Here is an 18,451-nt window from a genome sequence, read left to right on the forward strand (position 1 = left end):
ATCATTCCGTTAATATTAACATTTCAGGGTAAACTTAATTTATAGCATTTTCCCATTATGCACCAGTTTGGCTGGGAAACATTGCAAGCAAGCAAGCAAGATTGAAACTGATTTTCAATGTATTATAAATATATAATGCACTAGCACTGATCACTTCCCAGCACCCACACCATCATCTATATACTCACACATTCCTGACGCACATACTTACACATGCACGCATCCACACATCAAAGTCAGCAGCCCCTATCCACACGCACACAAACACTCTCACATACACACGCATGCGCACCTTCATTTGGGATCATTAATACTTTATTATCTCCCCTTCTTCCTAGCTCTCCTGTCTAACTACCAGCCAGCCGCCATGATTGAGCGGTATCGCAAAAAGTTATTTATTCTCTCTCTGTTTATTTCATCGTGTTCCTTTCTGTTGAAGAGCATAGGCTCGAAACGTAAAAGACTTACCTGTTTGTTGCTTATACACCTGTCTTAATGAACCAGGAACCACATATATATATGTATGTATATATTTTATATTTTATTAATTTGCCTTGTACGGCTGATTTTCGCTAGTTACTTGTGATGATATTTTAATAGTACCATACCGCTTATATATATATAGTTTTATAATTATATATCTATATAGTTTTATAATTATATATCTATATAGTTTTATAATTATATATATATGTATGAATGTGATGTGTGTGCATGCGTGTGTGTATATGTGTGTGTAGTGTGACAGCCTGGACATGTACTATCTTCACTCTCCATTTCTGTAAAATACTGCATTCGCCGACATGCGTTCCTAATCTACAAAAATACAGGGTGTGCCAGAATTAACTATTTCAATGAAATTGGGAAAATTTTTTAAAAATGACAAAAATTGATATTTATTCTTTGATAAATGGCCCAGTGGTTAGGGCAGCGGATTCGCGGTTTCGATTCCCAGACCGGGCGTTGTGAGTGTTTATTGAGCGAAAACACCTAAAGCTCCACGAGGCTCCGGCAGGGGATGGTGGCGAACCCTGCTGTACTCTTCCACCACAACTTTCTCTCACTCTTACTTCCTGTTTCTGTTGTGCCTGCAATTCATAGGGTCAGCCTTGTCACACTGTGTCACGCTGAATATCCCCAAGAACTACGTTAAGGGTACACGTATCTGTGGAGTGCTCAGCCACTTGCACGTTAATTTCACGAGCAGGCTGTTCCGTTGATCGGATCAACTGGAACCCTCGACGTTGTAAGCAACTGAGTGCCAACAACAATAATGTCAAATATGAAGTTTCAGATTGTATGAAGGAACGACAAACAAGAAGTTGGTTAAAATAATATTTATTGGAAAACAAAGCGAAAAAGGAAAAAAAAATAGAAAGATAAATTTTTCAATGCGTAAATACTGATACAATAGAGCAGAAAAATCTGTCAGTAACCAGCTATGAAAATCAAAGGGATGTGAGTTCGATTCGCATGGCTGGTTGCTGACAGATTTTTCTGCTCTGTAAGGATTTTATCCTATATATGCTGTTGTGTCTGGGGAGAGCCAGTCTCTTTTGGTGCTTTATAATTTAACGCACATACCGGTAGAAATTTCCTGTTATTTCTTTTTTATATTTCTAAAATTTTTCTAAAATTTTCGATGCGTCTTGCAGCCTTTTCAATAGTTTTGACTCTGTCCGTTACTCACACTGCGTTCTTTATTTTTGTTTGTGGATCTGTGTGTGTGTGTGTGTGCCTATAGATGCATGTATATATGCATGCATGTATGTGCATGCATATATGTGTGTGTGTGTGTGCATATGTATCTAATTATGTGTGTACATTTGTATGTATGTATTCTGCATATTCATGTGTTTGCATGTCCATGTTTGTGTGTTTTTATGTATGTGCGTGTGTGTTTCTGTGTGTGTGTTTGTATATATGTGTGTATACCTCTGTCTCCTTGTGTGTGCATGTCTGAGTGTGTGTGTGTGTGTGTTTTGCAACTATGTACCGTGTTTGTATGTATGGATGTGCATCTCCGTATGTGTCCTTGTTTGTTTATATAACCTATGTAACTATCCGTCTGTATGTTGATCTCTCTTTACTCTTTTACTTGTTTCAGTCTTTTGACTGCGGCCATGCTTGAGCACCGCCTTTAGTCGAGCAAATCGACCCCAGGACTTATTCTTTGTAAGCCTAGTACTTATTCTATAGGTCACTTTTGCCGAACCGCTAAGTTACGGGGACCTAAACACACCAGCATCGGTTGTGAAGCGAAGATGGGGGGACAAACACAGACACACAAGCATATACACACACATAAATAAATATATATATATATATATATATATATATATATATATATATATATATATATATATATATATACATATATACGACAGGCTTCTTTCAGTCACCGTCTACCAAATCCACTCACAAGGCTTTGGTCGGCCCGAGGCTATAGTAGAAGACACTTGCCCAAGTTGCCACGCAGTGGAACTGAACCCGGAACCATGTGGTTGGTAAGCAAGCTACTTACCACACAGCCACTCCTGTTTACTTTCATATCCATATGCTTACATACGTGTGCGTTGTTCTATCAGTATTTACGCGTTGAAAAACATATCGTTCTATTTGTACTACAATACATTTCAGCGTCCCCCAAATAAGCAAATAACAAAGCCAAGACAAACTTATGTCTGATTACATATGACGTATGAAATAATATAAGATAACATACAATAATTAATGCAGTATGTTTGTTAGTTGTAGTAATACTATAAAACCTTGGGAGAGGCATTATGCCGGCAATACACATACGAAATAGTTGTAGTAAGATATATATATATGTGTGTGTGTGTGTGTGTGTGTGTGTGTATGAAACATAACTAGGTAGATGCATACACAAATATTAATGTAGATGTATTACGGTTTGTTATACTAAGGCAATGACAGTACTCAATACATGATGTTTAGTTTATTCATGTAATTAACTGAGGGTTTTTTGACTGCTACTCCAGTTTCATTTTCTGTGATCATTCATGTGACCTTTCTTGATATTCATTGGCGAATCCATGAGACACTTTTCTCTCATTGGTCAGTCCATTGCGTACACTTCTTCCATTGGTCAAGCTAGTTAGGTCACCGTTTTTCTGGTGTTGTATTGGAGAGGAAAGGATTGGAAGCAGTAGTAGTAGTTGTTGTATTATTATTATTGTTATTATTATTATTATTATTAGTAGTAGTAGTGCTAGTGTAGTTGAAAAAATTGACAGAAATAGTGGTGATGGTGATGGTAGTGGTGATTGTGGTGGTTGTGGTAGGGGAATGGAAGAAACATTCAAAAGAGGGAATGTCACACTGATTATCTATGAAGAACATCGGATGATTCATGTCACATCCAACCTTTCCAAAAGTTACTCTCGCGTGCCCTTGGGATCACCAAGTTTCAAATATGAAAAGTGACAGGCAGTCAGGCAGGCAAAAAAAAAAAAAAACAAGGTGTTTGGGGAGTAACTCATCTCTTCCAATGTCGAAATGCTGTTCCTATTTCTTCACAAAACTAGGAATTCATAAAATAGCGAAACGAAATGTAAAAATAGACGAATGGAGTCCCGATGTGTTTAATTCAGAAGAAGAGATGGGCACAGGTTTTGTGTGATCTTTAACTACTACTACTACTACTACTACTACTACTATCTGCTTTAGACACAAGGCCTGAAATTTTGTGGGGAGGGGGACAGTCGATTACATGATGTAGAGTATATATCATATTGTGACGTCGTGTATATATAATATAGTTAAATGTAACAGAAAGGAATAACAAAAAAGCTAGAAAATGTTCTGTCCTCTTTGCTTCTGCCGAGAGCGAATAAGCCGCTCCTTCCATTACAGGTATATGTGTCATCCGGTCCACATGACCCCCTCCCCATCACACACACACCTCTTTTAGTATAGTTTATGTTACTTGTTATAGTAGTTCAAAATACACTAATGTTCTAACTAGTAGCATTGCTATCTTCTTATTCTCCTTCCAATATTAACCACTCCCTGTCTCCTCTATCGACCATTTTGAAAGTCCCGAAGATTCCAATCTCTACTAGTAGTAGTATTAGTAGTATTAGTTGTAATATTAGTAGTAGCTAGTAATGACAGTAGTCGTAGTAATGGTGCCATGGTGCTACAACCTGCACTCCACCCCACCCACTTGCTAATCCGTATGGACCCTTCGTTGTGTCTTGCCATCTCTACTTTGTGTACGCCCACCACCCTATCCCTTTTTGTGGAGTAGCTGACTTTACTGTTTTTGATTTTTATACATATAATATATACCGATTCCTACAGCAACCCCAAGTACAAGCCCTATTCCAACCCCTACTGCAACGCACATAACAACACTTTCAGCCCCTAACACAGAAAAGGAACAAGCGCAACATCCCATGGCCGAGGCAGAAGCAGTCACGAACATTTTACTCCGTTTCTTTGCGTTTCGTTATAGTGTTACTATCCTTGACCAAGAACTCCTGCAAGAAATCAATCGGAAAAATTCTCACTGCAATTATAAAATAAATAAATAAATAAATAAAGGATCTTTTTTAAAACGGGGGCCACATTTTTCATTAACGAAACACTTTGAAACTTGGAACACTGGTAGAATGTGTCATATAAAACATCTTTTTCTCTTAGTCTTCTTTAAAAAAAAAAGAAATCCATAAGTTATTCCATGTGAAAGTTGTCGTATTTCTGTAATTTCAACCAATCACTGACGTCCATTCAGCCGATATACATTAAGTGCCGACTACATAAACAAACGATTAGAAACAATTAACCCTAACCCTAACCCTAGGGTTAGGGTTAGGGTTAAGGTTAAAGCAAATTTAAAATGAAAAAAGCAAATAAAACGAAGGTATGGAGATTAAATACGCTTTACATCGCTTAATCAGCCAAAGGAGTAAATATAAACAACTGAATACTTGTCAGTGATTGGTTGAAATTATCGAAATAAGACAATTTTTTACATGAAATAAATTCGAATACAAAAACATTTTTCTGTTCTATAACACAAAATAGATAAGTATACGAAGTTTGAAAGTCTTTCGGTACCAAAAACACTACGTAAAACATTAATGAAAAATGTGGCCCCCGTTTTAAAATAGATCCTAAATAAATAAATGAAAAGAACAACTATTATAAAAATCGTTAATCAATTTCTATTCTGTCAGCTGATTTCGTTTTTTAAAGATAGCAGCCATTATCCCTTAAATCACAATTGCCTGATTGAAATAAAAGGAGTACAGTAGAACCGTAGGTAGGTAGGTTGATAGACAGACGGATAGGTAAATAGATAGGCAGTAAGAAGGATAGAAAGATACTACCTACAAACATACATATGAACCTTACAAACATACAAACATATGAATATAGTTACATAGATATACAGGGAGGCAGGGCACGCAGGCAGGGAGATAGACAAATGGAGAGACAGAGGAATGGATAGGCAGAGAGATGGATAGATAATCGCTGACCAAACACCATTCAATTTTTTTCTCCGTGTTTTTCTCTTTGTTTTCTCCGTATTCTTTCTGTTGAAGAGCGTAGCTCGAAGCGTTAAAGAATTTCTGTATTCCCGAGCGTCAAACTAATACATCCTTTTGTTGTTTACACCCCCTGTCCTCGTCTGTTGTTGTTTTTTTTCGTACATTCTCCCCCATAGATAAATAGATAGTTGGTGAGATAGATTGATGGTTACATAGATAGACAGACAGACTGACAGCTAAACAGATAGATGGACAGATGTAGTTAGACAGAGAACGGCTAGGTAGACAGGTTATCTATCTATCTATCTATCTATCTATCTATCTATCTAATCAGAGCATGACGGTCAGACGGTAGGTGATAACGGATGCAATAAACATCCGCGTCACCTCCGCCCTTCCTATCAAAGATAACGTCCTCCCAGACCAGATCTGGGTAAGGGCAGTTACATTGCTTGTTACCTCGCTCCAATTCTTCTCCATCTGGAGATCTGGACCAAACCAGACTCCTAGCATCTAAGCAGGACCTTCCATCCAACATCTCCCAACGTTATTGGGCGGCGTCGACTTGCCCCTCCAGGTGTCGAGTTGCAAGCCGACCAACTTGTCCTGGTTAATTCTAGCTCCTGACACCGCTCCGTATCTTCTGATGGCGTTTTCTACACAAGGTAGCTGTCCTTCATCAGACACGATGATAGTGATGTCATCCGAATGCGTGGTCGCCGTCTTCCCACCATTCAGAATAATCTACCTTTCTAATGATTCTACTCTTTTCGAGTCTGTCCAACTCCTCGTTAACGGTTTCAATTGCCGCGAACAGTACTTTTCTGCTTGCTTTAAATATGAGAACAACGTTTCCACTCACTTTAAAAATAGGCTTCCGTCTTCCTACATAGACCGAAATGCTCTGATAACATTTGCGGGAACATTTTTTTTTCAATGTTTTCTTCAGTCCTTCCGGAAATTTTTTTTAAGGGGACAACCATTTATGTTATTGCAATAAAGATTTAAGGAGAGGTGCCGTAAATCGAATAGTTCCAACCAATCTGTGCCAAACAGATTGATTGTATTATCTACGATGAATAATTTTGCTTCGCGTGTTTCTTCTCGAAATGTGACGTGGATACATGTTCAGCCCATGAAATGTAAATTTATCGTCTGTTACACCAAGCGCTATTTTTGCTGCTTTACGTAATCTCGGTTTACCAGTTTTTTTCCAAGTATCCGCATTTATAATCGAACTATTACTACCTGTGTTTAACTGAAATTTGGTATTTACATCATTTATTTTTACGAGCAGGGATTTCCTTGTTTTTCCGTCGCAATCACTTTCCGAAGAAAACACCTTACAACTTTTTATGTTTGAGCCTCGTGGGTTTGTTCTGCAATGAGAACTCCTGTTTTCCCAGCTTCTGACAACTATAGCACATTTTTTTTTAAACGAACAATCCTTTCTGTAGTGTAGGCGTCCACAGCCATAACACGGATAGGGGTCTGACACTTGTTTTGATTGTGTTTCCCGGGGAGACACATACATACTGACACACATGCACACATACGTAGGCAGACAAACAGATAGACAGACAGACAGACAGTGTGGCAGATTAATAGATAGATATGTAGACAGATATTTAAAGAGCTCATCAAACAAACATAATTTCATACATTTATACACAGATAGATATATAAATAGATACATATATAGATGAATGGATACATGGATATATATATATATATATATATATAGATAGATGGATAGACAGATAGATAAATGGATAGATAATCTTTACCTTGCAAGAATATCACTCTGTCTGCTTTTTGTCTTTTTCTTCTCTTTGTATGTCTTTGAGGTTTTCCAAGCCCAGAAAAGTACGAAGCCGATGCGGATTGATGAATATGATATTCTGCTGTGACCTTCGTGAAAAATGTGTATATTTACAAATGCAACACCAAACCTACACACACACACACACACACACACACACACACACACACACACACACACACACACACACACACACACACACACACACACACACACTGCGGCATGCACACACGCATATACCCATGCATACACAAACATATTCATGGCACGCCGTCGGTTACGTCGACATGGGTTCCAGTTGATCTGATCAACGGAACAGCCTGCTCGTGAAATTAACGTGCAAGTGGCTGAGCACTCCACAGACACGTGTACCCTTAACGTAGTTCTCCGTGAAATTCAGCATGACACAGAGTATGACAAAGCTGGCCCTTCGAAATACGGGTACAGCAGAAACAGGAAGAAAGAGTGAGGGAAAGTTGTGGTGAAAGAGTACAGCAGGGTTCACCACCAACCCCTGCCGGAGCCACGAGGAGAATGAGGCATTTTCGCTCAATAAACACTCACAACGCCCGGTCTGGGAATCGAAACTGTGATCCTACGACCGCGAGTCCGCTTCCCCTAGCCACTGGGCCATTGCGCCTCCACACACACATATAATACAATATGGAACACATTCTGATAGAGATGTGTGTGAGTGTGTTTGTGTATTCATATGTGTGGCCCTTAGTGCGTTGATATTTTGCTCTGTGAATTTTGTGATTTTCTTAATTGTGTGCTTTGGCATTTTATTACCTCCGCCTTAGATACTTGATAAATTTTTATAAAGATTTTATCCTATTTTTAACTTGTAAATTTAACGCAGCAAATCGGAAGACAGTGTGTTTGCGCCTTCCCGGTTTGTTGAAGGTAGGCCATACACCGCCAACGGACTCCCGCCCATATTGAGAACAGTATCTCCGATTTCAAGCAGCGCCCTGTTGTAAATGAGGTCACTGTACTCGACGTCGATTGATGGATTTAGCAACTGAGCCTGATGCAGGAAATCTTCAGACATGTAATCTTTGTAGGTAATCCATAAAGAGGCGGGATCACCCAAGGCGCACCATGGGAATAGAACAGTGAAAAGCGATCTTAGTCTTTTAGGGGATTTTAACAAAACGCTCTCCGCCCCATTGTGAATCGTCCTCCAGAAGTCCACGCCTGAAGCAGGCTTCCCGGAAAGTGTCACATAATTCATCGTCAACAGTTCTTATGTCTTGAAAGCTTTGTGAAAACGTCATGGAGGAGAAGGCGCAGGTGAAAACACTGATGCTGGTTGGGAGGTACAGTGTACACTCTTCCCAGACAACTGTTAAACTTGACATCCTGACCTGACTTCCTACCGCCCCAAGTGTTCTTTAACCACACATAGTAGGACGGGACCTGTTAGCACTGGCGACTGAGGCGACTTCTCTTTTTCGGCGGCATTGAATGTCCGAAAGAAAGGGTGAAAGTACAGAGAAATTGTCTTGGAAAGTATGCATGAAATTGAAGGGGAGAAAAGGTGATAAGAAAGGGTAAATAAATAAATAAACTGACAGGTATTAGTATGTATGTATTAGTGTGTATTTGTGTGTGTGTGTGTATATATATATATATATATATATATATATGGTAGTAAGTAAATGTGTTTTAAAAAAGATTTTCAAAAACCTCACAGTTTGTAGGGAAAAGTAAATGTGTTTTAAGAAAGATTTTAAAATGACAGGTATTAGTATGTATATGTGTATTTGTATGTATGTGTGTACTTGTATGTATGTATATATGTATTAGTGTGTATTCTGTGTATATATATATATGGTACTCCTGATAAATAAAGGAATAGATAGATAGATAGATAGATAGATAGATAGATAATACTTACCTTTTAAATTATTTCACTGTGCTCCCTCTTATTTCTCTGCCTTTCTTTTTATTCTTCTGTCTTTGGGATCTTTCGAACATACAACCGTCCGCTGTAAGGATGAGACGTGCAATAGAGAAAAGTGGAAATATTCATATAGAATATTTTCACTTTTCTAAGAATGTCATACAGGAGCTACCACACACGTAGACACACACACAGACACACGCACACACACAAACCTCAACATTCCCCACAAAACAGCCTCGTTTTGTGTATTACTAGTGTGTATACATGCGGATGCTGTATACATACATATACATGTTGTATAGTCATAAACATATTCAGTGCTGTATTGAAGAGCCATATACACACATTTTCGAAGTGTTTATAGGTCAGACAAGCACGCGTATACGAATCTTAATCACGTCCACACTTGTAAAATTCCTTGAAATGCTAAGAAAAATTCGTTGTAACTCTGTAAATGTTTCATTTCGCAGAAAAGTTCGTATGGTGGATGCTGCTTATCTATCTGTCTGTCTGTCTGTCTGTCTGTCTGTGTCTCTCTCTCTCTCTCTCTCTCTCTCTCTCTCTCTCTCTCTCACTCTCTCTCTATATCTCTGTCTGTCTGTCTGTCTGTCTACCCACCTGTCTCTAAGTGAACCTTTTTATCTATCTATCTATCTATCTTTCTCTCTCTCTCTCTCTCTCTCTCTCTCTCTCTCTCTCTCACACTCTCTCTCTATATCTCTGTCTGTCTGTCTGTCTACCCACCTGTCTCTAAGTGAACCTTTTTATCTATCTATCTATCTATCTATCTTTCTCTCTCTCTCTCTCTCTCTCTCTCACACTCTCTATATCTCTGTCTGTCTACCCACCTGTCTCTAAGTGAACCTTTTTATCTATCTATCTATCTATCTATCTATCTATCTATCTATCTATCTATCTATTTGCTTGTTTGCTTGTTTGACTGTATCTATGTCGGTCTGTTTCTTATCCTCTCTCTCTCTATCTTTCTGTCTGTATGTCAGCCTATCTGCATGTCTGTCTATCTGTCTGTCTATACATCTATATATCAACCTATCTTTCTCTTTGTCTGCCAATCTGTCTTTCTATATTTCTTTCGGAGTCGGTTACATCGATCCTCAGTGACCAACTTCTAATTATTTAAGACTAAAAGAGACGAAGAAGATCACAACGAGAAAAAGAAAATAAACAAAACAAGCACACGGTGAAATAGCCTAACAAGTAGGCCTATGTTGACTCGTTCCTGCGCCGGACAAAACGCTTGGCCGCATTTCGTCCGTCTTTACGTTCTGAGTTCATATTCCGCCAATGTCGGCTTTGTCTTTTATCGTTTGGAGGTCGATAAAAAAATACCAATTAAATTTAGGGACCAATGTAATCGACTAGAACCCTGCACCAAAATTTCATGCCTTATAATAATCTCAGTGGAGGCGCAATGGCCCAGTGGTTAGGGCAGCGGACTCGCGGTCATAGGATCGCGGTTTCGATTCCCAGACCGGGCTTTGTGAGTGTTTATTGAGCGAAAACACCTAAAGCTCCACGAGGCTCCGGCAGGAGATGGTGGCGAACCCTGCTGTATTCTTCCACCACAACTTTCACTCACTCTTTCTTCCTGTTTCTGTTGTGCCTGTAATTCAAAGGGTCAGCCTTGTCATACTATATCCCCGAGAACTATGTTAAGGGTACATTTGTCTGTGGAGTGCTCAGCCACTTGCACGTTAATTTCACGAGCAGGCTGTTCCGTTGATCGGATCAACTGGAACCCTCGACGTCGTAAGCGACGGAGTGCCAACAATAATACATGGTCCATGTGTACATGGTCGATATGAAAATTGATAGGCGTAAGGTTTACTTTTCGTAATGAGATAAAAAACCAAGGCTGTGTAGATTTTAGAACATTTATAGATATGTTGACACCACTACCGCTCATATCCTATATATATATATATGTGTGTGTGTGTGTGTGTGTATATATATATATGTATATGTATATATGTATATACTCTTTTACTTGTTTCAGTCATTTGACTGCGGCCATGTTGGAGCACCGCCTTTAGTCGAGCAAATCGACGCCAGGACTTATTCTTTGTAAGCCTAGTACTTATTCTATCGGACTCTTTTTTGCCGAACCGCTAAGTTACGGGGACGTAAACACACCAGCATCGGTTGTCAAATGAAGTTGGTGGGGGGGGGGGGGGGACAAACACAAACATATACATATATACGACAGGCTTCTTTCAGTTTCCGTCTACCTAATCCACTCACAAGACTTTGGTCGGCCCGAGGCTATAGTACAAGACACTTGCCCAAGGTGCCACGCTGTGGGACTGAACCCAGAGAGAGAGAGCGAAGGGAGGAGAGAGAGACTGGCATAAAGACAGACATACAGACAGATAGATCGCGAAATAGGTAGATAGATAGACAGATAGGTAGATAGATAGATTCATACATACATACATACATACATACATACATATATATATATATATATATATATATATATATATATATATATATATATATATATATATATATATATATATATATATATATATATATATATATATATATATATATATATATATATATATATATATATATAGATAGATAGATAGATAAATAGACAGACAGACAGATAGGTAGATATGTTTCTTTATTAGCCACACAGGGCTCAACATAGAGGGGACAAAATACAAATGTAGAGTTTTTCTTTTCGAGGGGGGCGAAAACAAAGCAGAAAAAAAAAACAAAAGTGGGGACAACGATGAAAAAAAAAATACATCGCAAAACGTTTGGGGTATTTACAAAAAATACGAAATAATACAGAAAATTCCCAATAAATGGGGAGGTTATCCGTGGAAAGAAAAACCTACGAAAAGACCACGGTAACCTTGGTCCTTAGTGTTACAATTTGTTAAATAAAATTTCTTTTATTTATGCAAGAAACGTAAGTAACTCTCTGTTTACAAAATTTTAAAACGTTTTATAGAATCATGGTCAAGGTGGCTTCGTCATTTATACGTGCCATTCTTGCTACATGTATCCATCTTTTTTCGAAACATTTGCTAGACAACACTTGCCTCTCTACTCTCACCTTCCTTTTCAAGTGATACTTGAAAAGTTGATGAGAGATTGTCCAGAGAGGAAAGTGTTTGTCTCTAATCCTTTCAGACGCGTCCACCAGATGCATTCTTTCGCCATAGCCACAAGTACGATAAATACAGCTCTTCCTTCCCGTTTAAAGGAAGGAGGCGTGACGATATTGACGATAGACTCGGTTGATAAACCGATTCGTCCCACACGTGACAGCAGTCGTTCGACATAAGCCCACAGCTCCGAAATGGTTGGACACTGCACGAGTGCGTGCAGAACGGTTTCGTCGTTCTGACCGCATCTCGGGCAGGTCGGCCCCACACTTCGCGAGCCGTGTCTATAGAGCTTATCCCGAACGGGTAGCGCTTCTCGGTAGCACTGCCAGGCCAGGGATCTCTGGAAGTTGTCCATAGGTCCCGGCCCGAAAGTCGTCCTGAACAGGCGGGTCAGGTATTCCTCGTCGACGCCCAGGTTCGCCCCGAGATCGTCGTCGTACCTGCCCTCCACTAATCCCCTATAGAATGACTTCGTTGTCATTCAGCCGCTCAAGGTCGACCCGGGACGGCAAAGTTGTTGCAGAGCAACGCGACACTCACGGTGCCATTCGCCATTCCTCGGCCTCTTTTTGATCCACGACTGCAGCTCGGTCATGGAGACGAGCTGCGGGAAAGCGCGTCGCACAAACGGCGACCACACCTGCTCACCGTCGTCTACGTAGAGCCGGAGATGTCGCAGTCTCAGCGCACGTCTGCGCATCATCAACCACGGCATGCCCAGCCCTCCTTTCAGCGGGTGTTGGCAACAAACGGATCGCCTCAACATCGGAACGCTTCCTTTCCACAAAAAGCGGAAGAGGATGCGCTCCATTTCGGTGTTCGACCTAATGAATTTCATTAGGTCTAGATTGTTTGTGTTTATCGCTGTCAAACTTGTTGTGGGGTTCTGTGTTGGTGCGTTTGTGTTGGTGTTTTTGTTTTCTGTGGATGTGTTGGTTTCGGGGCTGGTAAACACCCCCGCTTTGTTTGTTTGTTTTTCCGTTCTTTTTTTCCCCCTTTTTCTTCTTCCCCCCGTGGCCACTTGCCAAGCCTCTGTGTCATCTTCATCTGACATGTCGGAGGAATCGGAGGGTGGGAGGGGAAGGGTGTTGGGGTTTATTTTTGTGTGTGTTGATTTTGTTGTTGGTGGTGTTGGTGCTGCTTCGTGACAGTTGGGATGTGGTGTTTTGGTTTTTGGGGGTGGGGTGGGAGTCTTTTTCGTGTTCCCTTCTTGTGGGGTTGTTGTTGTTGGTGTTGGTGGTGGTGATGGTGCTGATTCTGTTCTTGGTGGTACTGGTGGTGTTGTTGTTTGGTTCGGCTGGGTTGCTGGCTTCTGGCGTTTTTCCATTTCGTTCTTCAACTGCTTGACCAGTTGTGCATATGGCGGTGTAGGCAGTAATGCTGTTTTTTTCTTGTGCTTTTGGTTTTCTTGTAGTTGTTGTTGTTGTTTTTCTTGGTATTGTTGCCGTTGTTGTTGCCTTTTCTTCTGGGCTACTGGGCATGTTTTTTGAAGGTGAGTTTTGCTACTACAAACGTAGCAAACTGGCCTTCTGCCTTCGAAAACATGAAAAATTGAATCCTCAGTTAATTGGATTCTATGTGGAATTTTTTCCCAGTTTGCTGGATCAATTTGTACCAGGAGTTGAAATTCCTGGCCAATCCAGTTTTCATTGTAAACGGCAGATGCTTCTAATATGTTTATCTCCTCCTCTATGCCTAGACATATGGCAGATACTAGCCATTCTTCCTCAATTTCAGGAGGCACATTCGAAATCTTTATTTTCGTAACCCTACGACCAAGGTACGTAGGGATCATGAGCAGGTTCTCATGTTGTAATGAGAACCTGCTCGCTGTCTAGTCTTACCTCTATTGTTCCGAATTTCAATCCTCTCGTTATGTAAGTTTTGTAAGACCAAATCGGCTTTAAGCACCTCTCAACCTTTTCTTGAGTGAATTTTTCCAGTGTCTTTGTCTTTAAATTAATGGTTCTGTAGATGATAGTTTTTTTTATCTATGTTTATTTTAAAGTCCGCGGGCGTTTGAAGATGGACTGTAACGTCCTTTTTACTTAGCATGCTTTTGCATGCAAGTAATTTCTCTTTCGATATATTCAAAATTCTTTTCCTAGGCTTCAAAGCCTCGGCAAAGTTCGTGTTTGTTGTGGTGGCGGTAGTGGTGGTGGTGGCGGTAGTGGTGGTATCAGTGGTGAGGACAGTGGTTTTGTTAGGAAGGACATTTGTGTCCTTGTTGTTGCTGCTCTTGTTGTTGTTGTTGTTGTTGTTGTTTTCACTGGTGACGGTGGCAGGCAAGACTGCTGTAGCAGCAGAGTTTTTCTTTTTCTCCATTCTCTCGTTTAACTGTGAGGAAGGAAGACTAGGAAATTCTTTTTCGAACGAAACACTGCAAAATGCAGCGTTCGTTTCACGAAAATTTTCATGGCTACAAGACGCCATCGTCTCAAAAAAAATGGCTAGAAAGCCGAAATTGATTTTTATATCCTGGAAATGTGCCACACAGGGCAGATTTCCGTCGCAAAAAACTTGCACCAGAGAGTCTACAAGTTGTTATACAACTTTCTATATAAAATAAACTTTTCAAACAAACTTTTTAAAACATGAAAAAGGCAAAACTTACGGATCCGACACGTCTACCGTCTGTCCATAGAGATAGATAGATAGATAGATAGACAGACAGGCAGACCACAATGACGAACTTTTCTATAAAATATCTTTCTCTTTGAATTTAATCTTTTCCTAATTACAACGGAAAGTTTGAGTCAACATTTCAAAGAATTTTATAAGAATGGGCTTGATAAAAGCCGTGTATACATGCATGGAGGTACATATATACACTTATGTAATGGGCGTATATGACTCTTCAATAGATGTGTGGATATGTGATTACGGGTATGACATGTATATGTATGTATAAAACACACAGACACACGCACACAAACACTGGTAAACTGAGTGCTATTAAAGTCATTGACGGAAAACCCAAGTATATCCACATGAATTGATATAACACAACACAAATGAAGACATAAATCATTGGATTACGTCACTTGTACTTTAGAAAACCAGTCAGTCAGCTGTTGTCATTGTTACATGAGATTGTGGGAGAGGGATATTATTCTTGTGCCATATGTATAATCTATATATCTAGGTCTTCCCCCGTATACTCTCTTTACTCTTTTACTCTTTTACTTGTCTCAGTCGTTTGACTGCGGCCATGCTGGAGCACCGCCATTAGTCGAGCAAAATCGACCCCAGGACTTATTCTTTGGAAGCCTGGTACTTATTCTATCGGTCACTTTTTGCCGAACCGCTAAGTTACGGGGACGTAAACGCACCACCATCGGTTGTCAAGCGATGTTGGGGGGACAAATACAGACACACAAACACACACACACACACACACACACACACACACATATATGTTGTTGTACTTGGGGATGGTCATATTGCCAGTTTAGCCAATAAAAACACACGCACTGTATATTTGGTGTTAATTTGCTTCAGCTTTATATTACATTACATTACATTAATCCTATTTCGGCCAGAGTTCTTTCGTCACACTTCTGTGACCTCATCAGTGGTCCTTTGCTTTCTTCTTTCTTATGTGTGTCTCACCTTGCTAACTATCAGCCATTTTGTATTTTGTATTCCTATTGTATGTGTCTATGCATGCGTATCCTTCAATGTGTCTATGTTTTTGTAAGTGCATGTGTGTGTATGGGGAGTGCCTGTATTATCTATATCCTCTGTTAATACATGTTCGTTTGTTTTTGTTTTTATTTATTTATTTGTTCATGTGTTTATACCTACTTTTCTTTCTTTTTTTTTTGTATTTAATTTGATTTTGTTAACGTATGTAGTATTTAATTCCATTTGTTTATCTATGTATTGTATTATATTTAATTTAATTTTGTTAACGTATGTAGTATTTAATTCCATTTGTTTATCTATGTATTGTATTGTATTGTATTATATTTTGTTCATATTGTTATTGGTTTATGGGGAATGTATTGGCATATGTTGTGGTTTGTGGTTTGTTAGTGGTGTGTGTTAGTGTTCCATTCCAGTTTCCTATTCAGGCTAGGTTTATCTTCTATTATGTGTGTAGCTTCTGTAATTTGTCTAAGTGCTGCGTCTCTGCTATGTGTGGATAAGATTTTAATTTCTATGTTGTTGAGTGAGCCTCCATGTTCTTGCTCAGCGTGCTGGTACAGAACTGATGAGCTCTTCCCTTCCTTAAGTTCCCTCCAATGTTCAAAAAGTATATATATATATATATATATATATATATATATATATATATATATATATATATATATATATATATAATCCTAGGGAGTTAGGGGTTGAGGATCCAACCCACTAATGGATAATATTTATCCAATATACTGCTGGGAGGGTACCCAATTATTGTTACATGAATTAGGTTCTCAGAGGCACAAGTGAAACTAGTTTTAATTGTGAACCTCTGTCCTTGTTTGAAAAGGAAATCCGAGCCTTCAAGTAAGTTGGGGCAGGTTCCATAGTTTGAGCGTCCACACTTTTTGGGTTTCGTGGTTGTTTTGTAGAGTGTCGCATTTCTTAGTAGTCTCTTTAGCGATTTGTGTTGCTTTTTGCATTTGATGAGTTTGTAACGTTTTCAGGAGGCATAATAGTGTTGAATGCCTCACTGTTTCTGGGGTTGTGTGTTGATATAAATAGTAGCGTTTTGAGACGAGGTGTGGTGTTATGTTTTGTTGTTCTTACTGTTTTTATGTCTAGGACAAAAATTTCTTCTTAAGAAAATACATATTCAAGTAAGTAAACTATAATATCATGAATAGAGAAAGCGAAACGGGTCGATGTATTAAAAATTATATTAAAACTATGTAAAGTGTGTTTATTTTCCTTTTTTAAATTTTATACACACACACACACACACACACACACACACACACACACACACACACACACACACACACATATGTATATGGTTTTTATAAAACTAGATTTTAGATATTTTGCAAAAGGGATTATGATCCAAATGATCTTATTGTTGTTTCCTTTATTATTGTAGTGGTTTATATTATGTCGATCATCTATTCTTACTTATGGTATAAGTTTCTTTTTTTCTATATCATTCTTAACTTTATTAATATGATGTTTGCGGTTATGTAAATTATTAGAAGGATATGATACAACGGAATAAGTTTGATTTAAGTGTGTTGGTTTTGTGTTCTTGTTTCTCACTGAAACAAATAAAAGAACAAGGTTTATGAAATCCGCTACGGAACCTTTTCTGTGTCTCGCCATCTCTTCCACATGGACGTTCTACAGTCCATCCTTGTTTTGCTTACCTTTACTTCTTATGTGGTTTTTTTGATTTGCTGTAAGCAAAGGCTGTGTAAATCCCAGTTGCAAGAAGAGCTGCAGCAAGGAAGGCAACTTTTGTTGACATTACCAAGAAAAACATCTTGCCAAATCTGTTTGCACGTTTCCTTGTTTCTCTTTAACGCTGCTATCGTTCACCAAGAATTCCTGCAACTCAGTCGGCAAATGTTTCACTGCAATAAATAAATAAATAACTGAATAATCGTAAATAAGAACGACAATTATGCAAACAATTTTAAGAAATAAAACCATCAATCAATTTCCGTCAGCTGATATATTTTTCAGAGATAGCAGCTAATTATCATTCAAATCACAATTGCCTGAAAGAAAAGAAAAGGATTACAACAGAAGCTTAGGTAAGTACGTAGGTAGGTAGGTAGGTTGGTTGGGATATAAGTAGGTAAGTAGTTTGGTAGGTAAGTGGGTAGATAGGGAGATACATACATAGAAAGAAAGATGAATAGTCAGATAGTTAGATAGAATAGTCAGATAGTTAGATGAATAGTCAGATAGTTAGATAGAAACATGCATGCATACATACATACATATATCTATAGATATAAAGATGAGAATTTGTGTCTGTGAGTCTGTCTGTGTGAATCCCTAAAACCTGAGAACTACACAACCAATTTCATTCAAATTTTACACATGCCTTACTTAGGGTCTAGTTAGTGTTTTAGGC

General features: G+C 38.9%; 1 protein-coding gene across 3 annotated transcripts in view; it reads right to left on the reverse strand.

Annotated features, from left to right (window-relative positions):
• Nucleotides 1-1,322: 1,322 nt before the first annotated feature.
• LOC149130170 (uncharacterized) overlaps nucleotides 1,323-18,451 on the reverse strand; it is a 22,063-nt gene continuing 4,934 nt past the window's right edge. For 2 of the 3 annotated variants that reach the window (XM_089346414.1, XM_089346415.1), the window contains exon 2: nucleotides 11,890-17,942. In XM_089346414.1, coding sequence (XP_089202540.1) covers nucleotides 12,884-14,197 — 1,314 coding nt within the window. In that variant the 5' untranslated portion in view covers nucleotides 14,198-17,942 and the 3' untranslated portion in view covers nucleotides 11,890-12,883. Of the gene's footprint in view, nucleotides 4,509-7,309; nucleotides 7,434-9,247; nucleotides 9,339-11,889; nucleotides 17,943-18,451 lie in introns of those variants that run through there. The other variant, XR_016239235.1, reaches the window with a different exon arrangement.

Source organism: Octopus bimaculoides, chromosome 30 (genome assembly GCF_046866305.1).
Source record: "Octopus bimaculoides isolate indiv1 chromosome 30, ASM4686630v1, whole genome shotgun sequence".
In the NCBI taxonomy this organism is placed as follows: Eukaryota; Metazoa; Mollusca; class Cephalopoda; order Octopoda; family Octopodidae; genus Octopus; species Octopus bimaculoides.